Source organism: Megalobrama amblycephala, linkage group LG14, assembly GCF_018812025.1.
Source record: "Megalobrama amblycephala isolate DHTTF-2021 linkage group LG14, ASM1881202v1, whole genome shotgun sequence".
Taxonomy (NCBI): domain Eukaryota; kingdom Metazoa; phylum Chordata; class Actinopteri; order Cypriniformes; family Xenocyprididae; genus Megalobrama; species Megalobrama amblycephala.
Window position 1 is genome coordinate 11,403,416 of NC_063057.1, and position 25,209 is coordinate 11,428,624.

The window sequence follows — 25,209 nt, forward strand, 5'->3', positions numbered from 1 at the left end:
AAAAATATATATGAATAAATGAATTTAAATAATATTATTACTTCAGGTTCATTTGTCGCACTAGAAATTCAAGGTCAAGTTAAAGGTGCCCTAGAATCAAAAATTGAATTTACCTTGGCATAGATGAATAACAAGAGTTCAGTACATGGAAATGACATACAGTGAGTCTCAAACACCATTGTTTCCTCCTCCTTGTGTAAATCTCATTTGTTTAAAAGACCTCCGAAGAACAGGCGAATCTCAACATAATACCGACTGTTACGTAACAGTCGGGATCATTAATATGCACGCCCCCAATATTTGCATATGCCAGCTCATGTTCAAGGCATTAAACAAGGGCAGCCAGTATTAACGTCTGGATGTGCACAGCTGAATCATCAAACTAGGTAAGCAAGCAAGGACAATAGCGAAAAATGGCAGATGGAGCAATAATAACTGACATGATCCGTGATTGCATGATTTTTTTTAGTGATATTTGTAAATTGTCTTTATAAATGTTTCGTTAGCATGTTGCTAATGTACTGTTAAATGTGGTTAAAGTTACCATCGTTCATTACTGTATTCACGGAGACAAGAGAGCCGTCGCTATTTTCATTTTTAAACACTTGCAGTCTGTATAATGCATAAACACAACTTCATTCTTTATAAATCTCTCCAACAGTGTGTAATGTTAGCTTTAGCCACGAAGCACAGCCTCAAACTCATTCAGAATCAAATGTAAACATCCAAATAAATACTATACTCACATGATCCGACGCATGCATGCCGTATGCATGACGAGCATCTTGTAAAGATCCATTTAAGGGTTATATTAGCTGTGTGAACTCTGTGAATGCACTGTATTATAGACGAGAGCTCATGGGGGCAGAGAGCGAGCGATTTAATGGGGCCGCAGCGTGAATCGGTGCATAGTTAATGATGCCCCAAAATAAGCAGTTAAAAAAATTCATTAAAAAAAATCTATGGGGTATTTTGAGCTGAAACTTCAGACACATTCAGGGGACACCTTAGACTTATATTACATCTTGTAAAAACTGGTTCTAGGGCAGCTTTAAGTGCATTGCATTGATATTCCATACAATAAGATCTGTTGTCTAAGGCATATTTTAGCAAATGTAGTAGATCATCCAGGTGAGTAAACAAACACTACAGCATGCTTTAACAAAAGGCCTGTTTTTCATTCAACTCAGCTAGCAAGGACTAAAAAGAGCTTAGTACTTCACTTTAATGCTATAAAAGTTACTAATCTCAATCAAGAGGTGAACAACGAAGGTGAGATCATTAGTTGTTCTATTTTAGTTAAAAAAAATGTTAAATAAACAGGATAAAATAAAAAAGGAAATTAAGGTTAATGTGCTAAACATGCAAATCCAGTTCATCAGCATCAGACTTCAGAAAAATAGCTGCAGTATTTCTGGTGAGGAAGCTTTCAGAGAATGTCTGAGGCTTTCGTTTGGTTTGGCCAGAACTTGAAAGAACCTCTCTAAATTGAAAATATCTGTGAGGATAAATGGCAATTCATAGTAGCAGAGGCATTTTAACTCTGTGGATATTTTTCAAACTAATCCATTTAGACAGTGAAGCTCAGGAGGCCAAAATACAGCATGAAAGTGAAAGAGAGGGAGGACAAACGCTTGCTATATTCTTCATTGGCTTTTGATCACTCATCGCTTTTGAGAGAAACCATTTGACTGATCTATGACTTCATTTTCATCTAGCTGGGAGCTGGAATTATTCTTCCCTCCCAAAAATCAATATTTCACTACATTTCCAAGTTTTTGCTTTCCATTGTGTCCTATAGGGAAACGAGCAATTCCCTCACTAAGGGGAATTAATATGTGCACAGTTTGACTGTATATATCCTGTGCAAACCCTCTGGAATTTGATTAGATCAAGAAAAGGATGGGTTACTATCATCAACTACTCAAAACAAGCAAAAATGATCTAAGAGGGAGAGAAAATGATCAAAGTTTTCAAAACGTACACGGCCAAACCGACGCCACTCAACAACGAACATGAGATGAGACAATTAAAAAGCAATTCACTACTGGAAATAAAAGACAAATACTAAGCCTGAGTTAAGCGGGAGGACAGAAGGCTGTTTATATTTAGGCAACAAGTTTAAAACAGGCTTTCTGTCACACACTGAATTCTCAAAGGCTGCGTATCTCTCATAGCAACAGGCTAATATGCCATAGATGGAATTGCTCTTGCCAAAGGAGAAGCAATTTTTCTAACATTTTCCAGCTGACCAAGTCTATTTCATATCTAGTCTGGCTAGTATAAATATTATGCTCACTTGATGCTCCTTACTTCTGTATTTTATTTTGTTAGCCATTGTGAATAGCACTTTTCTAAAGAAAGTCGCCATTGAAATAGTTATCAGTTCTCAGTGACATCTATACACACTCCAGAATAAATTATTATGTACAGCAAGGGTCAGAAAATAGTGAAAACACTGATGTAATGGAACAAGCTAAAGTTCAAAATTAAAGGTGCCATCGAATTAAAAATTTAATTTACCTCGGCATAGTTGGATAACAAAAGTTCAGTACATGGAAATGACATACACTGAGTCTCAAACTCCAGTTTCCTCCTTTTTATATAAATCTCATTTGTTTAAAAGACCTCCGAAGAACAGGCGAATCTCAACATAACACTGACTGTTACGTAACAGTCAGGGTGTACGCCCCCAATTTTTGCATATGCCAACCCATGATCGAGGCATTACACAAGGGCAGCCAGTATTAATGTCTGGGTCTGTGCACAGCTGAATCAACATACTAGGTAAGCAAGCAAGGACAATAGCAAAAAATGGCAGATGGAGCAATAATAACTGACATGATCCATGATTTCATGATATTTTTAGTGATATTTGTAAACTGTCTTTCTAAATGTTTCGTTAGCATGTTGCTAATGTACTGTTAAATGTGGTTAAAGACTGTTGTTATTTTCATTTTTAAACACTTGCAGTCTGTATAATGCATAAACAACTTCATTCTTTATAAATCTCTCCAACAGTGTAGCATTAGCCGTTAGCCACGGAGCATAGCCTCAAACTCATTCAGAATCAAATGTAAACATCCAAATAAATACCATACTTACGCAATTAGACATGCTGCATGACGAACACTTTGTAAAGATCCATTTTGAGGGTTATATTAGCTGTGTGAACTTTGTTTATGCAATGATAGAGTCGAGAGCTCGGGAGGGGCCGGAGAGCGCGAGCAATTAAAGGGGCTGCAGCCTGAATCGGCGCATTTCTAATTACGCCTCATAATAGGCAGTTAAAAAATGTATTTAAAAAAATCTATGGGGTATTTTGAGCTGCAACTTCACAAACACATTCAGGGGACACCTTAGACTTATATTACATCTTGTAAAAAAACGTTTGATGGCACCTTAAGCTCTGCAATATACAAGATGCAAACTTAAAATGAAGAATGGTGTCAATATACATTACAGTGCCCATGTTATGTATTACATGATGATTATAACTGCAGTAGTTACATATTCTGAAGAAATTGGGGGTGAATGGGCGTGGACACTGAATGACTTGCCTGAGGTGAATGTAAAGCTGTGGTGAGATATTATTCTCAAGCTGTTTTATTGATGTCCTTCTGCAGTTGAAACACTGGTTAAGAGATTACACATATCTATGCATAGATCGTCTGTTCTTCTTCTGTGCTTTTTCCTGTTGTGGCGGTTAGCAAACAGCATTGCATTACAGCACACGCCCCCTACTGGATTGGAGTGTGGATCACCTGTGACTGACTGTATTTGTCGTCTGAGCGTATGCACCGAACCGTGACGGTTCGGGACGAATACATGTAGCATTATACCCCTAATGGATACTATTCTGAAATGTAACTGCAATTATTATTAATTGGCCAGATCAATCTCTTTAAAGCACTTATTTAAAATATATCCAATCTAAGATATAATATTGTACTAGTTTTGCCCACTTTAACAATTTTTTCGTTTAACATTCTGTCAGCGAAAGCCATTTTATGGAGTGGATACCAATTCCATAGCCATTGTGTTAACAGGCCAGCACACAATGACCTGTAAGATTGAATTCAAAGACCATGTGAACCTGCTTTTCATACAGAGCAGTGCTGAAATACACAAAAATCCATTTGGCCCAAATGTCACGGCTCTATTTTTTTTCTCTGCATAAAGAATCAAAAAGGTTACTGCTCTAAATAGTAGGCACACAGATTAAAGCAAACAGAGAGTCAATATTTTTTAGGACTGTATTTTATATTATTTAAATCATTGCATTGATATTTAATAAAGATAAAAGAGGGGCAAACATTTTTTGTTACGCCCAAATAACTCAAACCACAGTTGCAAACTCACTAAATGAAGCCTGTATTTGAACAGAAGCCACAAAACCCAACTCATACCTAAACAATATACTCAGCCGGCCCACACAAACAAACGTGAATGTTAATCTTGCTTGCTTAATCTTGAGGAAAAACAGGCCGTATGCCATTACAAACATTTGTAAAAATAGCATGAGGGGTTAGAACTGAAAGTGAGATGTTGGTTTCAACATTATATAACCGTTCTCACACAGAACACTTGTCAAAAAAAGTTAGGAAGTGACCTTTTGTCAGTTTTGTACGAAAGGGAAAAGGCAAATACTTTGTCTTGCTTGAAGACTTTGATGCGATTATGAAGAGGAATTGAATAGTGAGTTAGCATCCTAGTAATTCATATAATTATGAAGCTAATCGAACACAGTCAGGTGAAGGAGTATTGATTCTTTTCAGTCCAATAATAGAGGCATTTGGTTGCACAACTGTTTACTTAATACTAGTCTTCCTACACTATGTTTTGTAAAAAAAACACACACAAAAAAAAACACACTAATAATGCAAAGCACTAGATGGTCATTACCACAAAATTACCACACTCTAGACAAAAATACATGCGCTGACATAACCGTCCAACTCTGCGTCACAAACCACATGACTCAGGTGATGTTTTTGAGACACTGACTACACAACAAAACATGGGAGGGACAGCTCTTGCAATATTTTAATGGGTTTTTATTGCCAATCTAGACCATTTTTGCTCCTTATTGGCTCCATTTCAAATAATTTGCTGCCTAAAGCATCAGTAGCAATGCAGTAGCCCAAATAAGACCATCCAGAGTTTGATGTATAAAACCACGTTTAACTGCAGTATCGAAAAAGCAAGATATTTTGCCATCATAACCTATTTTTGAGAGCCATTCATCAAACCTGTCTCCAAACAGAACTCCCTACAGACTTCGGCTGAGAGCAATCCTCCCTGTCTCCCTCACAGATGATATGTGGCATATACTCTATGAAGTCCATTTTAAAGAGGAATAGATACTGGAAAGTAAGTTTCGCTGCACACATTGTCCTTTCTCAGAGCCTTGAAATGACAAAAAGTCATTGAAGTTTACTCAAAATTGCAATGACCATATTTTTCTTCCTTTCGCTTCCTGCCAATTTAACAAATTATGATTCAAAAAACATAATTTACCATGCTACAGTTATCATTTGAGAAAATGCTTCTTTTAATAATTCAAGGCTGATTTTTAACCAAATAATGGTTATATAGTTTTATACAGTGGCATATTCACAAACATGTATATATTTTTACACCTACTATTTCACTGTTTAAATTTACCATAAAAAAAAAAAAAAAATTAAAAAAATTGTGTGGAACCACCATCTACAATTGAAATAAAAAAGCAAAAGAATTATTCTTTGGGAGTTTTACATAGATTATTGTGTAACTCTGGAATTTAGAGCAAAAGAGCTCCAGATATTGATATAAAAGTTTTTGTATACATTTAGCTGTGCAATAACGCAAAATGTAGGCCATACTAAACTACAAAGTCTTCTTGGAAATGTAAATGTTACTATTACAGAAGGTCTGTTAGTTTTACATATCAAATGGGTCAAGGCCTACATATACAACATTTTGAACATTTAGGTTTTGCTTCTTTTTGAAGTCAAAATTATGCAACTGACTTTTGCCATTTCGAATAGTCCTGGGCTGAACACTATAATCAGAGTAAATATCATATTTTTGCTATTGCTGAGGGGTAAACAAATAAACACAATAAAACCTTTAAATATAACTTTGAAGATATGACCTCAATATACTCACACTTGCTATGATCTATAACCTACTCTTGACCTACTTCTTTACTCTTTGATGCTCCAGTGATGCATTGTGGGATATCTGTATCATAGTGTTCATGAAATACTGGTATACGTCATCACAGGCTTGCTGTAAAGGTCAGCCGCTGTGATCATCTGTAAGAGGGCTAGACACTGTGTTCAAGGCAAGCTGATAGTTGCAGCTATAACCTTAATATTTAGGCTATAGACAAACAGTGAATATGCACTTATGGGAAAGCATTTGCATATGTGAAAAAAAAAACAAAAAAAAAAAAAATCAAATACAGCAAAACAGTGTGCATTCAATAATTATATTAAACAAGATTTAGACGTATTCTGAAGAAAATGTTAGTTGTGGGCGATTGCCAGGTGGTTAATGACACAAGTTTGATTGTTTGTGAATAGTCAGGATGTATATAAGCAATTACTTACCAAGTAATAAATACGTGGAAATTAAATATTGATTTGAGCTGAAATTATTTTATAATCTTACCCGTATATTACCTGTATATATAACCTTAAAGCTTTTCACAGGGAGATGCATGCAATGTCATGCATACAATAACATCGAACCAAAGGGGCAATTGGGTCAAATCCCAAATCACCCGACATGAGTATCCATAAAAACAAGTCATTTTGCTGCTGCCATGACAACAGATGAGCAGTTTTGGTTTTGTAACTACAACATTGCATCCTCGGATATTTACAAAGAGGGCCAGTAAGAGGGGTGTGCATTGAGTCTAAGATGAATGGCATTGCTTTTGGCTGCAGATCTGATTGGATCGATGGCTGCTTTGCTTAGGAATTGGTTATTAATAGAGATGAATAGAAAATTAAAAAGCAACAGAGTTGCACCAAAGTGCTATACAGTAAAACAATGAGCAGAGAAGGCTCAGCCACCCTTAGTTTTACAGCAAAAATGAGGGACAGTCAAGAGAAGCCGATTACCAGACCTAAGTGTTCTTTTGGGGAGTGTATGTTATCAGAAGGTCACTAATGTATTTTGGTGCAACACCAGATAAAGCCTTGAACACGAAAACAGCAATTTTAAAATCAATTCTAAATTTTACAAGAAGCCAATGTAAGGTCACTAAAAAATGGGAGAAATGTGATCCCTGTTTTTTGTGCTGTTAAGAATTCTGCTGCATTTTGGACAATTCGCAGGCGAGAGATCTCAGTTTGAGGCAGGCCACAGTACAGGGAATTGCAGCAGTCCAGGTATGATGTTGTGAGAACATGGATTATGGTCTCTAAATCTTTCGGAGACAGAAATTGTTTTAATTTTGCAATCAATCTCAAATGACAGAAACTGCCCTTTACCACTGTACTGATTTGTTTCTAAAAATTTAGTGACGAATCATACATAACCCCAAGATTCCTTACATGAGGTTGGAATACTGGAATCTAAATAAAAAAAGAGATGAAGACCTGGATGGGCCTAAAATCAAAATTTCACTTTTGCTTCCATTTAATTGAAAAAATTATTAGCCATCCAACATTTGATCTCCTCAAAACAGTCGCAAAGCACGTCCAAGGGATAAGAACTGTCAGTTTTAGCTGGCAGATCGTAAGCATAGCAGTGGTAGGAAATCTTATATTTCTTAAAAATACCACCCTATGGCAGCATATAAAGCGAAAAAAGAAGGGTGCCTAAAATGGACCCTTGGGGCACACTGTGACCATACAAAAGGGGAACCAACGAAGAAGAAAACTTCCCAATGCTCACTGAGAAGGTCCTATCTTTGAGGTAAGAGGCCAACCCCTGCAAGGCAACAGCCTGAATACCCACCACTGTTTCCAACCAATATAACAAGAAACTATGATCGATTGTATCAAAAGCAGTGCTTAAATCCAACAAGACAAGCACTGCGTGTGAACCATTATCAAGAACTTGCAACAGGTCATTGCTGACCTTAAACAGTGCAGTTTCCTTATGTGCATTGATCTAAAACGGACAAACACAAAAACAAAACAAAACAAAAACAAAGCAAAACTTTGTTGCAAAGAAAGAAAAAAATCAAAGCATAGCAAATAAAAAAAGCAAAACAAAACAAAATTAAAGCCATAGCAAACCAAAGTAAAGCAAAACAAAATGACAAAACAAAACCAAAGCAATGCAAAACAAAACAAAAGCAAAACAAATCGAACCATAGCAAATCAAAGTAAAGCAAAACATTACCAAAGCAAAAAAGACAAGTACAAAATCAAAATAACAAAAACAAAGCAAAACAAAACAAAACCAAAATCAAAGCAAAATCAAAGCATAGCAAAGCAATGTCAAACAAAATAAGAAAGCTTTGATGTATAATGAATTAATAACTATGAGAACAAAAAGACTGAGAACTCAAAGGTTTTGAACATAAGAAATAAGAAACAGTTTCAAGTCTTGCATGAAACAAGTAAACAGCGCCAGACAGTCTGCCCCTGGTTTCTTCACATGCGCTCAAACTGTAATGTAAGATCGGTCTGAAAAGCCAAACATCTCTCTAAGACTATACTAAATAGTCTAAAAATCACCACTGAGATCCTCAGACGCATTTCACAGGAAAAGAATGGAAAGCACGCTAGTGTTTAATGCATCAGTCCTCGCGCATGAAATGCTCCAAAAGCAGAGGGATTGTCAGGGTCAGCAGCGCTCGTTGTTCTGCCAGGGCCTTGTGTATTAGTCGGTTAATGCACCATTTCCAAAACAGAAACAAGAGACAGATGACTGTGTTTGACAATAATGTACACCAGAATGAAACTGCAAATCATTCAGCCAGTCTTTCAGTTGATGTTGATTTAAGGTAAGATGCCAAAGTTCCAACCAAATAACATCCAACGTGTGGTCATGCACTGTACAAATGGTATAAACAGGACAAACGATTCACCAATGCTAAGGCTGAGATTTCAAGTGAAGTGCATGTAAATACAGTACTAATTTGTGACTGTACATACAATGCATAAGATTTGTAGATGTTTTGGAGTATTGTGATGTTATTTCTGCGCAGAGCCACAGTATATTTTTCAGCTTAATTCGCACTTATTCAGACACTGAAACTCTTCCAAACACATTTTGCTTCCTACATTTCTTGGACACAGCAAGGAAGCCCTGAGTGCTTAAGTATTAAACATTCATGCTTAAATCTCCTCCTTAAGCACAGGTATATGAGCCAGAGAAACATCACAAGCTACAAGAAGGCCTTTATTACAGAGAAACATAGGCAGATCTTGTTCTTGATTTTCGAAGAAACAAAAACTTTGTCACCATGTCACCAGGTTTACAATAATATCAGACAAGACTCCTACAAAATTACTTACAGTCTGACCTGAATTCCAATCCAAACAATTCATATTATCTAGATTTTGTGAGATTCTTGCCAGGGCAAAACTTGTTGACATGGTGCAGCAGTTGAGCAAAGTGGATTTTAAACTGTTGCTAGGTCATCTTGGCTGATTGCTAAGCCTTTGCCAGGGTGGTTTCTTAAAAGGTCCAATTCAAGCAAAGTAAAACTTACATTATATTCAAGTCCCAAGATATAACTTACAATAGTGATCCATTTGACATTAGCCATCAAATGCTATGAATTAATTTACAAAGCATTTGGAAGCATTGGATCTACTGTATTTTAAAAAATAAAATGCACCACACTTAATATGAACAGACACAGAGTTGAAGGGACAGATCTCAAATTGTGTCACCAAGCTACGAAAGCACTGAGGTCAGTGAGTACTCGTTGGCCTCACCACTATCCACCCCGTCCTGTTTCAACTCTGGTTACGGAGCAATTAAACAGGGCAGCCCTCCAGGGGAAGCATGCCAGAGACTCTGATAAGGCCTGATTTATGGCCCAGTAGTCAAAAGGTAAGCCAGAGAATGTTATAAATAAATGTATAATTTATAAATTATACATAAATGTTATTAATTTGATTTTTTCCTACTGCTTCTGTTCTTTTTCGAAGAGTACTTGATGTTTCTCTGGACATGTCTTTTCCTTGGAGATTTGGCATGTGGATGAAGAACAGTCCAGCATCATCTACAACTTCTATCCATCCATTTATCCATCCATTCATCCATCCATACATTCATTCATTCATTTATCCATCCATCCATTCCAAAGGTGCAGGGTAACATTTTATTACTTACAAAAAAATGTACTTAGTCATGCAGGAAAAAAACAGAAGCATAATTGATCAGTACCAGCAAAGATAATATCTATCTATGCTTCTATCTATCTATACTTCTATCTATCCATCTATGCTTCTATCTATCTATGCTTCTATCTATCCATCTATGGTTCTATCTATCTATGGTTCTATCAATATCTTGGCTTTATCAATCAATCAATCAAATCAATCAATCTATGGCTTCATCAATCAATCAATCAATCAAATCAATCAATCAAATCAATCTATGGCTTTATCGTTCAGTCCATCTATCAATCAATCTTTCAATCAATCAATCAAAGCAATCTTTCAATTAATCAATCAATGGCTTTATCATTCAGTCAATCATTCAAATCAATAAATCAAAAGTAAATCAATTAATCTATCTATCTATCTATCTATCTATCTATCTATCTATCTATCTATCAGTCAGTCAGTCAATCAATCAAATCAATAAATCAAAAGTAAAATCAATCAATCAATCAATCAATCAATCTATCTATCTCTCTATCTATCTCTCTGTCAGTCAGTCAGTCAATCAAATCAATAAATCAAAAGTAAATGTCTATCTATCTATCTATCTATCTATCTATCTATCTATCTATCTATCTATCTATCTATCAGTCAGTCAGTCAAATCAATAAAAAGTAAATCAATCAATCAATCTATTTATCTCTCTATCTCTCTATCTATCTGTCAGTCAGTCAGTCAATCAATCAAATCAATAAATCAAAAGTAAATCAATCAATCAATCAATCAATCTATCTCTCTATCTATCTATCTGTCAGTCAGTCAGTCAATCAATCAAATCAATACATCAAAAGTAAATCAATCAATCAATCAATCAATCAATCTATCTCTCTATCTATCTCTCTGTCAGTCAGTCAGTCAGTCAGTCAATCAAATCAATAAATCAAAAGTAAATCTGTCTATCTATCTATCTATCTATCTATCTGTCAGTCAGTCAGTCAGTCAGTCAGTCAGTCAGTCAGTCAGTCAGTCAGTCAGATCAATAAATCAAAATTAAATCTGTCTATCTATCTATCTCTCTCTCTCTCTGTCAGTCAGTCAGTCAGTCAATCAAATCAATAAATCAAAAGTAAATCTATCTATCTATCTATCTATCTATCTATCTATCTATCTATCTGTCAGTCAGTCAGTCAGTCAGTCAGTCAATCAAATCCATCCTCAAATTTTATACACTTAAACAAATTTAACATCAGCATACCAATTTAAGTGAAAACTGTTTGTTTTCATGAATTTCAACAAGTATTTCACAAATTTGCTTATTTGATTAGTGACCTGGAAAGTTTTTTTTATTTTATTATTATATTTTTATTTATACATTTTTATACTAAATATTCAATATTTAAAAGCAATTTTATTTGTCTAATCCTAACATTATTTTGAATTTATTTTTTATTTTTTTATTTTATGGTTATTTTCAAACATTTAAATGATGAATCACAGAATTTAATTGTGATCTCAGTCTTTTGTAAGCCACTGCATTCTGTTACAATCCATCAAAAACACAGTGACCATGAATGGTATTTCTGAATCCTCAACCACCTGCCAACAGAATATAAGGCAGGAGAGAGAACAATCAGCAAAGAATCTGGCATCGGCATCGAGGAAACGTGAAAAGATGAGGAGCAAATTGCAAAAATTGTGCCAAGTATGCAACCGGGTAAATGCCTGGCAGTTTCAGAAATTAGATGTTGTTGCATCAGCCTCTACTGAATGATCCAAAGGCCTGTTTTGAAACCGTAAATGGACAACCTGTTTAGTGTGCAGTGATGATAAACGCCAAAATGAAGGAGAAAACAACAATGCATGAATTTCTTATCCAATATAAGTAATATCATACAAGTCTAAAGAGGGTCAACTCTACTCAACAACACCTTCTGCATTTTGTGGCCTACTTTATAAAATTACAAAAAAGGCAGTGCGCTGCCACCATGTGGCCAACTGAACTTTTATATTTCATATATTAGAATTAGAAAAATGTATAAATCACTCCACTACAGAAATTTCTATTACTTTGCCATAACCCGGAAATCAGTCAAACTCCCTTACATTTCTGTTTTCATGACTGTGAGAAACAAGGTAATAAGTACTAACAAAATATATTAAAATTACTTAACCAATACAGACCTAATATATACCAAAATATACCCGTCTTCAGATAACAAACCTCTACAATTGACTGAACTCCTATTAACAAATCAAGTCAAGCATTGGATTAAATGCATGTGGGACTTGAGCGATCAGCAATATTCCAGTAGAGGGCAGTGTTGACCACAGCATGATCAGTTAACATTGTTCAAGTTGTTAGTTTAAAAGAACTTCTGTCAATATTTAGAGCAAATCACTGAGCTTTTATTAATTCACATGCAAAATATAATATTGACCAGTGTAACAGAGTTCGGTAACAAATAAACTCATAAATGTATCTGACAGTAAAAGTTTGATTAACACAAACATACAAAAAAAAAAATGCATTGAGGATAGCAGAGTATCATCATAACTAAAGCAATATTCAATATATAATAAAGCAGGTTTCTCCTTTTGGTCCAGTGTACAACAGATTAAAATCTCATGCAAACCAAAAGTCTTATTGCACCAAATGGTTTCATATTCAAATTTGATAATAAATGTTAATAGCATAAAATGAATTTATTTTGCACTATAATGATATATAGTCAGAGTCAGTGACTGGATAAATATTCTGTTACTATACATGATGTTTTTGTGTCTTTTTTGTTCGATTTTGTCCATTATCAGTGAGTATTTCTGCATTGAATTACACTTAGTAAGACATCTCAGTATAAAAATCTTTAAAAAGTGAACAGTAATCATGCTTAAAAGCAATAACCCTGCATTGCACCATATTCTTTGGCATATGGAAAAAAATGCAGCAGTATGTAGTTGATGTACATTGCATTACATTCACCCTAAATCACCTCTGGTCCTTCCGTCTGTGGGCAGATCTTTCAGCTCTTTCAGAACGTGAACCTCCTCACAGTATGACACAGCTCGATCCAGAAGACTCCTGTGGTCTGCATTAACAATGTGAGTGTTATTATGCTATTGAAATTTCCATTGCAGGTACATGTTTTATATCCACACAACTAAAAAAGACTTTTTCTTCAGACTATGAAAGAGAATTGGCATGGAAGCTCTGTATTACAAATGTTGGGTAAATAATGGACCAGTTAAGATGATAGAGATGGGACAGTGTTAGTTATAATGTGAAATGATGCATTAAAACTTACATTGCAGCAGGAGCTTCATTAGACTTCAGCCTCTTGGTGGCGCTGTGACCGCTCTCCCCTGTTGAAGGGATGGAACTGCTGCCGTGACCCTCGCTGTGTCCCCCAACCTCTTCATCCAACATCTGGATGAGAGAAAGCACAAAAGTTTAAGTACATGTAATGTGGAAACATACAGTATAATATAAATTAATTATAAATAATATGATAATAATTTAAATATAATATAATATAATATAATATAATATAATATAAAATAATGTAATAGTCTCAGACTTTAGGACACCCTTTCTATAATCAAATTACAAGTTAATTTTAACATTAATTTCAATTAACCACGAAGCAACAACCGACCATTGTCCTTTTTATTCCACGTGTTTGGAGTTCTGGAGTGTTCTGACAGTCTGGATCAGATCTGATTGGCTTCCTGCGCAGCTCGTCTCTCCTGTGCACCACTGTATTCTTTGACTTCAGCTGCCTGAGACGGAAAACAAGACCATCTGTCATCAACTGAACCAGGGAAGACATTAAGATCAGTCATTTAAACAGGAATCAGGAACTTGGAGTATGAAACTACATCATTAGCTTCACTTTCATGTCATATCTGATGCTAATCTTGACATTTTAATACAGATGACAAACTCCACCTCTTCAGGCTCCGGCTCTCGTTACAATGGAGACATGTAGTACGTTTGTACAACTTGTCTGCTCACAGCTGCGGTTTTGTGATGAAATCTAAAATGTACATGAACTAGCTGTACATGAAATAGTACACTAGCTGAACATGAAATAGCTGTATTTGAACGTGATTTTTGCATTCTTAGCTATTTCTGATATTACCATGTGTAATTGTCTTCAAAACTGTGTAAACTGTTCATCAAAAAAAAAAAAAAAAAAGATATATATATATATATAATTATTTTCAGTTAGCTAAAATTTCCCCAGTTAAAATGCATGTGTGGGTCTAAAATTCTGGGATAAAATAATAGATGCATATTCTTTATAGCACTACTTGTTTGTCAAAATATTTTTAATGATAACTCAGACATATTGGTTATTTTATGGCATTTTATGGTTAAGAAAGTACCATAAAAATGTTTGAAACAAGGAAAGAGAAACTAAAAAGGGATTGAGAATTTATAAAATGTTTTTAAGAAGTAAAAAAACACCTTGTTCATTTTCTAATATATGTATGGTTAAATGCAAAAAAAAAAAAAAAATAATAATAATAAACAGATGCATTTTCACTAATGTTTTATTAACATTCAAAAATGTTCTTAAAAACATACATTGACCATATTATATGCATTATTATTAAAAATAAATACTTAAACCAGTGGTCTCAGACTTGTGGACCCACTTTACATAATCTTTCACGAATCAATAATATTACCTAACTACTTCAAAATGCATTTTTAAGATTATTTACACCCACATATGCATTTTAGAGTCACGAAAGTGACATAAAAGTGTGTGAAATGGGGAAAAAGTAACTGACGCAGGAGAACATAACTCAAAATTTTAAAACACTAATGATCAGTCACACTGATCAATTCCTTTTGATCCAACACAGGAGACACTGTGTCTATAACACAGGATATTTGTGTGTGCTTTTTTTTCTGGTGACATGAAAGAAAAGTATTTGATTTGTATAGGAGACGTCTATCTGACCATAAAGTCGAGCGGATCTGCCTCGATGAGAGACGCTCAGTTCTGTCATAAGGCTCCAGCCGCCTTCACCTCATGTCATTGAAACCATCGATTGGTCAACTGATTGAGTCCCTTGGCCAATAAGTAGTAGTGGTGGGTATCTGCTTATGTGTGGGTGAAACCATGTTCATTTCTAATAACAATATTCGTTTACTATTACAATTAAGATGGAAGATGTATTACACTTTTCCTGACTTATTTGCACACTGAATTAGTGATATGTTGATTTCTGTGCATACTTCAAAGGAAATTGGAGGGAATGATGTGCTCTTAAGTTTCGGATCGTTTTAAGGGCCTCGATACGTTTGTGGTCTTGCTCCGAGTCAATAATCAGTGGCATTAAGATTACTGGTATGCAACAACAGAAAATAAGCTCAAAGATTGTATTTCCCAACCACAAGCAATAGCAATAACATAATGGTGTATCAATAACGGCAATCTGATAGCATTTCGTGAAAGGAAACGATTGCATTTGCATTACAGATAATCATGGAGGGGAATGAATACAGAATCATAAAGCCAATTGTAAGTCACGTGACACGGATCGGTGACATGGCTTGTGTCAAATGTGAATGTAATTAAAAAAAGAGGTAAGAGTAATGGATCCCACAATCTAAAGGGGTCAAATAATGATACGTTTTACTTGATCTTTTAAAATACAATAAAACTCAATTGAACATACTTAATGATACATCTGAACAAACACTATTTATACTTTCAAAACTCAAAAAGAGCATTTATTGAAAAAAAATAAACCATGAAAAATGACTAATAATTGCAATAATGACTACCAATTCCAGGCCTTGTGTAGCACCTACTGCTCTCCATATCCAGCAACTCAAGTTTACATTAATAATCAGTTTTCATGGCATATTTCAGGTTTGTTAACCAGTTTTATTAAATCTGTTGAAGTATGGGCAGTTAAAAGTATATTGGATCTGTGAGGAAGTCATAAATAAGTGCAGCAAAGAATCAAAAAACGGCCTGTTTAATTATACGGGTCAGACAGAATATGAAAAATGGTTATGAAAACAAAAACGCTACTTAGGCATAAGGGTCGATGTATTAAACTCATATTAATTATATATTTATTCAGAAATGCAATGACTTAAATACACCTCTTCTATGATAATGACTTAATTTCTGAATTTAAAAAAAAAAATCATTTTGATAATTTTTGAAGGCAAATAAAGTCAAAAATGTTAAGGTGCAAAAATACACTGGTCTTGATAATGAAGACAAAAATTTTCATTAAAAGAAAACCTTAAAAGAATTAAAAAAATAAAATGAGGACAAAATGCATATTTGATATGCATGTAAATAAAGTTATTACAATTTTAAAATGTTTTAATATATTAAAAAATGTTTTAATTAAAATAATAATTAAAGAGTTTTAAAGATTCTTTGCAAAAAACGAATTCGAATCAGAATATTGATGCTGGCTGATATTACTTAAAAAAAAAAAAAAAAAAAAAAAAAAAAGACAGGATCCACATTGGTTGTACAACTAGGACAGTGGCTGGACCATCTTTCTTTTTTTATAATAAATCACCTCTGACCTCAGCCACCACAACCTGTCCAGTTCGGTCTCTAATTGTGCTCCCCTGGGTCTGTAGGTTGGGAAGAAGGTTACACGTGAGGAGCTCCCCACTATGAAGATGGCACGAGGTGACAGTTTGTCCCTCCCAATCACTCAGACAGAGTGCTAAACTAATTAGCCCAGCTTTGAGAGTTGGGACTGTCCCCTGTGAGGAGCTCGCCACATGTCAACTCTCGCCCTGCCCTCAGGTCCTGTGAGTAAAGGGCACTGATGTTATGCTAACACCGAGTACTGATGTTTATGAGCTGTGTTGATGCTTTAACTTCAAAACCTGGGTGGAGTGATACAGTGGACAGTTGTAATATAGAAAGTTTAGTTTTTTAGGGGGTGAATTTTGTGTATCCTTGTGTGGACAGACATACTCACCCAATAGCCATGCAGATACTGCGGTACCAATCATTAATTTCCCCCTGATCCTCGGACATTAGGAGCAGTTTGGCCCTGGCAAAGGTCAACTAGAGGAAAGAAAAAAAAGAGGAAGCATTCAGATTTAAAGGAATAGATTGAGAGTTTATGCATGAGAAATGTGAAAAATGTGCAGTGATTTTGGTGGTATCAATTTAAGATGTCTACTGATCAAACATTCACATCATAATAACGTCTACTGATCAAACACATAACATCATAACTCATAATCTGTTATTGTTATTTCTTAGAAACAATATATTTTAACAAAACTGCTGCTTAGTATTTGAAAAACTTTTGTCCATCACAAAGTCAAGTCAATCAACATGCAGAAAAAAAAGCTTGAAAATGTTGTGTGATTCCCCCAAAACTATAAACACTTTTTACACTTTTTTTACATTTAGCAGACTTTTTCTTTTTTAAATAATGATTCAAATGTGCCACTCATATAGTTTAGGTACAGAAAATAAGTTCTTACTTTACTCATTCAATTTACACTTTTCTTGAAAATAGTGTAAACGTTTTTCCAAAACCATATGAAACCAACATATGTTGTGCACATAATTCCAATGGATCACTAGAGGGCGTCCATGAACTAGCTTGTTGACGTTGCCACCAGTGTTTACATTGACCACAGTCTAAAAACTCAACCATTTGTGACCTTATGATTCACAGTACTGACTTCACAGTTCTTCATGCATAGACGTAGCCTACAGAAGTAGAGGAGGAACAGCAACAATTGGGCATTTTTAAAAGTGCTATATTGTCCTTAAGATGAATTTTAAGACCCTGAGTGTGTCAAAACGAACAGCACTGAGAGTGAGACCATTTAATCCACCTCACAGAACATTAAAAAGCATTGTCAAAAACATTTAAGTAAATAATTTGGTATCAATCTGATGCAAAATAGGTCATCACGCACGAAAACGAGATGCAGAGGAAGCGACACGTTCTCCACTCAAGCCCAAAGATGCACAGATGTGCCAGTTGATGCTCTCAGCTGCTAATTTGGCAATGATCTGCACTTCGAGGACAAGTTTTTCGAGCTCGGCCCACGTTCTCCGCCTCCCGTCAGATGGCTCATCCTTGAGTCAACAGCAATTACCATCACTCATCCACACTGAGGAGACTTTACTGCTAGATTACACATGTCAAACAAGACAACGGGAACCATCCAACCCCAAACAAAGGCAGAGGCTTTATCCTCCGAATAATTACAACGGGGACCCATTAGAGTGGATTATAATTGGGGCCTTGAAAATATTAAATGACCTTTCACATTTACCTGAGGCCGGCGAAGTGGAGGAAACGGCAGCAGTTACCGACAGCATATCAATAATCAGGCCTAATCTTTATTACGACTGGGGACGGAATCATAATGATGAGCGGAGCCAGGTCTTTAATGGACACCTGGTAAAAAAGTAATGACGTTCCGGTTGTATTTTAAGGAGGCGGGGGGGGGCTGGCACGCTTGTTTCTCATTAGGTATTAAATAGATTAAGATTTCAAATGTACCATCATCAAAAGTATTATCTAATTACCGAGTTCAGTGAGCGAGGCAAAGCGGAGCGCGATATTAGGGGTCCGCCGCATGGGGGGACGGGTGGCCTGATTTATGCACAAATAGATTCCACTTCTATTGCGATGCGGTAATTAGGGATTTGTCAGGAAATCTGACCCTCTTAGGTAGAAATTACTTTGTATAATACGAACGGCGGAGCACGGAGCCTCTTCGACGCACATAATTTCACTTGATTATTTATACATCAAAGGGAATCGGTCATGGATGCAGAATAATATTCAAGGAGGTGGAGGAAGAAAGACGGGGAGCCGTAAGAGGAAGATGGAGAGACGAAAAGGGAGGGGGACACAAGGATGGGAAATGCGAGAGAAAGAGAAAAGGAGGGAAGAAATTATCCGTATACAAACACTCTCTCATCTAGACAAATGGATAGGGGAGAGGGAGCCAAAATTTTCATAGCACATTTTCCTCTACTACTACTACTTTCAAACTTTGCATATAGATTGCCATGGCATTTCCAGCTGTCAAATTTAATTTTGCTTTAATTCTTCACGGCCCGGCTGGGGAGGGGCCAGAGAGTGCTGACAGCCTCTTTCCCTTTCGGTCCAGGTGGGAGGCGGGTGGAACTGGGATCAATAATGTGTCCTTATGAGAAATTACACCTAATGCTATTGAGTATGCATTTGAGGCCTCTGTGGGATAACAGGCTAATGAAATGCCATTTCTAGCCATTAGATAATATGCAGCCTCGGCCTAGGCCCAGCCGCAGGAGAGGAGAGGAGCGTGGAGCACTGACAGGGTTTCGGGAAGATGCATTCAGCGGCCGAACGGAAGAGATGGATCTGTGATCTAATCTGATGGAGTGATGCAAGCGCCTTCCCGCAGTTCAGAAAATCCTATTGTCTATTCCACGTGCAAAAAAACAAACCCGTGACAAGATGGCGTACTAGATCTGGGTCCACTAGTGTCATCGCCCCCCTTAATTCTTACAAAATATTGCTAAATGTCAAGAGGCCAAATTGCCCAACAACCAGCAAAGTATTATATTATATATCTTTATGCTGCATTTATGTGTAGTTAATAAGTAGATGTATTATAAGACAACAGAACAACCTTGAGGAACATCCAACACCGTTATGTTGATGGGTTTAGGCACTTAAACTAAACCGCGTTGAATAAATGCCTGTGTGGTGTGTGATACATTAATCTGAATGTTTCATGAGATTGCGGAGATCGCTTAGACATAATTTGTCACACAGCGGCAGCACAGAGACCTGGAAAGAGATCAAGCCATGTGGAGACATTAAAACTTGAAGCCTTATGAGGAACGAGTAATTAGTGCAAGAAGAAGAATGATAAATTGATAATTTTTGCTAACTTGCAGATCAAGTCGTTCTGAGAACAATAAGTGTGGGGAGGGACATACGGTTCAAATATATTTGATGGATCTGAAGAGTGCCTATGAGGAATTGCAATGGAATTTTAAGTGTGTGAATTCTTCAGATTACCATTTTCCCCAAAGAAAAAAAAAGGGTTTGGGGTTGTAACAATGCATTGATCTGCCAATCAAAATTTAATGCATCGATTACAGAATCTAAAAATCAATTATAATTACTACAACAATACCCAATGTAATGTACATTCATTCAATTTCAGTTCACCCAAATCCCCAGTTTACATCTGGTGTGGACATGTTCAGTGAAGCAAGAGAAGAAATATTAAATTTGTCTTCTAAAGGTGAAGTGTGTACTTTTTTTCTATGCTAAAATATTTTATCCTATCCCTTAATAAGGAGAGACAACCATGAGTGAGCCAATAGTTGGCTGATTTAAAATAACATTATTATTATTTAAAAATAATAATGAATCATACAAAAATATGTGAACTTAATCATGACCAAGATTCAGATCATAATAGAATTCTTCACTAATTCCAACTGAATTGTCATCATAGTAAACTACATCTCTAACAAACTGTTTCAACTTACACTGATAAGGCCTCCCTGGCTCTTGGTGTGGCCGAAGACTTTGTCCACTGTGCACTCCTTCAATGGGTAGACTTGCTGACAAGCAAACTTATCCCCATGGGTAGGATGTATGGGACTGCATGGTTTGGCCTGGAGCAGGATGTCAGAGAACAGGTAAAACATCTTGGGCTTTGCCTCCGTGCCTTTAGGGGGCACTGTCTTAAGCCAGCCTTCCCGAATGTACCACCTCCCTACAACGAGAAGAGATAACAGAGAAATGGATGAAAGACTTACCTATTGTCTACCTAAAAAGTCAATTTCAAGCAGAGAATAAAAAAGCATGAGGTTTACATGACTTGAGACAGAAAAGAGACAACCAATCTCCCTTCTCAGTGATTGGCAGTTGCATGATGGAAACTAAATTAGATGCTGACATTTGGATAGATAAGATGAAATTTCATTCCTGCTACTGATTCCTTAATTGCCCCAGTGAACCTTGTGATTGCAGCTCCAGCGATAGCAAGAGCGTGGCGCACAAAATGGATGCTCTGAGCGACAGACAAGCACTCTATGATTAGCAGAGGGGTCAAGTAGGGGTCAATCCTCTTTTTAAAAATGCCACAGGTTTAATATGAGGCAACAACCAGGACACATCCTGTGATACTCCCGGGCGACATGTGCAGATTGGATTTAATGGTTTCTTTGGCTTCTTTAAATTGGATACATGCATTTACACGCAGGGTAGTCATGCCTGATGTGTTTAGTTGCACATACACAATGCTAACAAGTGTACAAATGCATTTACAAGATAGCCAGTGCCAAAAACATCAAGTTGTCCGGGGGTAAAACGGTAAAGGACTCTGCTTCTGTTTAACGTCTGTTCGCCTCATCCTCACATTCCCATCACTGGTTTGGACTGACATATCCAAGGAAGGCTTCATCGGCTCAGTTCAAAGAGCAGGAACTTGGAGATCCCCCTCTTCATGTTGAACGCTTTCAACTTTCCCTGTCAAAGAGCACCTCTGCCCAGCTACAAAGGACCTAGTGGTTTGCAGGGTGCTAAAGGTTGCACTACAAAGCATCCGGGGTCCTCCTGATGTGACCAAGCCAAAGACCCAGAGACACATGAAAGCATGTCTGGATTTGAAAGTGATGGAATGGCAAGTCAGATCATTGTTAATTTTGAGAAGGCTTTGTTGGATATGTTGCGCTTTCATGTCAGGTAAAAAGGGGATTCAGGTATATTCAAAGTCCAGGAGCCCTCTTTAAAGTTTTGTTCAGATTCAGGTTACTCAACTGTATGAAGAATTGTGACTTTAAGGTCCGAAACATACTCTCTGTAGGTACATGAATGCAGACACTTCTACCAACGCAAGCTCCACAATCACACATTGCTGGTTTCATTGCTGCAAGCAGGGGTAAACGGTCTTCTATGGTTATGTTTCATTTATGTCATGCTGGAATTACCGTAATTAAGAAATGTAAAATCAGAATATTGTAATTGAGAGTTCTATGTTCCATTTGGACCCTCTTTCTAAGTCGGAATCTCATAATTACAGTCATTCCAAAATGGTGTGAATGGCACAATTAGTTTTCTCTTTTAATTCAACAACTGTCATAGCGGAGCAACACAAGTTACCTGAACAATAACACATCTGGATTAAAATATCTGGCACTGATATCAGAGGTTATGTTCAGACTGCAGGCAAATCGGATTTGTTTTCAGGCAGACTGTCTGCACTATTAATTGAAAAGTGATCAAATGAGATGTGTGTGTCCAGACATAACCAACCTATCTGAATGGTTGCTTTGGTAATGACGTAGGCGTACACACGTATGTGACAAGGCTTTTAAGAGGGATACATGAAAAATGGAGGTCTCCATCATCTCACTCTCCAAATAAGTGTCCTGTTGAGTCGCGGTGCAAAACTCCTCTGTTGTGGAGTTTTTCCTCGAGGAGACTGGTATATAGGCATGTATGAATGCTTCTGGCATTTCAGTCACCGCTTTTGACCGTTGAAACAGACTATTTGAAATCCGATTTGAGCAGCCAGAGGGACTGAGACGCATCTGAAAAAATCTGACTGGAATCGCATTTCAAAACACCTCCAAATGTGAAGGTTTGAATCAGATTTGAAAAAAAGATTTTTTTTTGCTAGTTGTTTATAACCTGTTGGCCCAGCATTTGAGCCTACATACTTGCTTAGAGTTTGTTCACACTTAATGGACCCGGAAGGAAAAAAAAAATGTAGTTGCATCCAAAGGTCATGGAATGGTCTCATCTTTCGCTCTTCGTCTTTCTCTGTAGGCCTGAGTTTCGGCTTGGCCCATGGAAAGCTGTGGTGGCGGCAACGTCCTGCTGAGGACTCCAAGGAAACAGACAGACTGTCTGCTGTATCAATGTCCCATTGATTCAAGCTTTGCGTCTGAGAATTACACTGCCCTTATCTCCAAGCTGGCCACTTAATATTGTTCAGGGGCTCCGAAGCCTCTCATCTGTCAAGCATCACTTTCGTTAGGGAACATCTGAGGAAATGGAGGAGCTGGGTGAGATAAGCTGGGATAGCCTGGTTCGGTTCGGCCTTCTGAAGTAAGAAAAAGTGCGAGTGGAAGAAAAGAAGCCTTATTGGACAAGAGAAAGGACCTCGGTAGAATTCTAGAGTCCTGGAAAAACAGGATGAGAGGGTTTTTTACACTCTTCCTACATCCGGCGCTGTGTGAAATGAGCCCAGTGCTCGTTGGGTATTCATCGCCAGCCTCCCAACCACCTTTGTGCACACACACTCTCTCTCTCACTCCCTTTCTCCCAGCTTCCTTTTTATCTACCGGCCCACAAGATGAGGAGAGGCGCTAATTGGTCCTGGGGGAGATTGGCAGGCCAAGGCATTCACGACAAGGCCCTCTCTGTCTTTTTCTCTCACTCTCTCTCTCTCTTCCTTCTCCATCTCCTTCTCTTTTGTTTCACACGTGGGCATTCTCCCTTGGGATAAATAAGAAGGAAGAAAGGACCTCCACTCCACAAGTAGCACAAGAGAAGAAAGATGGAAAGAACTGACTTAAGGCACACTTCCCCTCCATTACCAATTAGCGGCAAGAACTTGTCGATAAATTCAGTTAATTCTCTCGTCGGAGACTACGATTGTGCCTGGCGAAAACAAAACCGCCCGCTATCGCCTCTATTGATTATGGGCAAACAGCTGGGTCTCTTTTAAACAAGACTACTTTTCCACACTCTTCCACCTGACCTCCTTCATCCGCTTAACTCTCTGGCTCTCCACGGTGCTCTGGGAGATAAAAAGAATGGAAGATCACAGACACTAACCTGGAGTCAGGATTTTGGTCTTTCGGCCCTTCAGCTGTTTCTGGACTCTGCGCAGCTGCAGGTGGTTCTCGTGGCTGCGAGCGTTGTCCTGGATCCGCTGGGCGACCTCTGAGACGACCTTTACTGCCTCTGCAGTGAGAGGGCATGCAGCATGAAACAGAGGAAGGGACTGAATGGCCATAACTCCAAACTCCAACAGTACAGCAAACTAAACAACACTAAAATTTTCTTTATGCCAAGCACACACTACAAGACTGAAACTTGTCACACTGCATACATTTAATGACACAAGTTTTCTGTCATGTTGGTGAACACTTTACATGACTAATCCCAGATTAGATGCCTCAATTATGAGATAATTCTTATATTCTCAAAAAGCAACATGAAAGAAGGGCTGGCAGTTTTTTTTTTTTTTTTTGTATTCCATTTCACAATACATTACTCTCCTATTTTCCTTGTTTGGTGCTAAAATATTGGCAGCTCTCAGGCTAGCCAGGGCCTTTCAAACCATTTAAAGGGTTAGTTCACCCAAAAATGAAAATTATTTGTGTTTTGCAGCTCAAAAAAGCTGCGTAACACATGAGAATGAACCTCTTCTTCTTCTTCTTCTCTTAGTTTTAAGGCAGATTGCAACCATGACTCATCAGGTGCATACCGCCACCTACTGTACCGGAGTATGCAGCATGGATTATGGTTCAATAAAACTACTTTACGTAATAATAAAAGTAAAACAAACAAACAAACAAACAAAAACAAAAACTAAATCCTATAATATACCCCTATATCGAGAATGAACCTCATTGGTTACGCAGCATGTTTGAGCTTCCGGAACAGGTTTGTCAATGTTTATATGTGAGTAAAAGCCTAAATTAAATCTGTTCATCATAAAAAGCGATGGAATCTCTTCAGAAAATTTGGACTAAATCGCTCGATTCATATGGATTAGTTTTCCAATCTCTTTATGAACTTTTTGAAGCGTCAAAGATTAAAGTCAGATTTCATCAAAAAGATCTTCATTTGTGTTCGAAGATGAAAGAAAGTCTTACGGGTTTGGAGCGACATGAGGGCGAGTAATTAATAACAGAATTTTCATTTTTGG

General features: G+C 37.0%; 1 protein-coding gene across 2 annotated transcripts in view; it reads right to left on the minus strand.

The window, feature by feature from the left end:
* Window positions 1-12,670: 12,670 nt before the first annotated feature.
* The window catches only part of arhgef39 (Rho guanine nucleotide exchange factor (GEF) 39), a 49,571-nt gene continuing 37,032 nt past the window's right edge, over window positions 12,671-25,209 (minus strand). For both annotated transcript variants that reach the window (XM_048154847.1, XM_048154848.1), the window contains 6 exons: window positions 24,111-24,239; window positions 20,810-21,039; window positions 17,262-17,350; window positions 13,940-14,063; window positions 13,589-13,710; window positions 12,671-13,372 (listed from right to left, as the gene is read on the minus strand). In XM_048154847.1, the coding sequence (XP_048010804.1) occupies window positions 13,333-13,372; window positions 13,589-13,710; window positions 13,940-14,063; window positions 17,262-17,350; window positions 20,810-21,039; window positions 24,111-24,239 (734 nt within the window). In that variant the 3' untranslated portion in view covers window positions 12,671-13,332. The remainder of the gene's footprint in view (window positions 13,373-13,588; window positions 13,711-13,939; window positions 14,064-17,261; window positions 17,351-20,809; window positions 21,040-24,110; window positions 24,240-25,209) is intronic.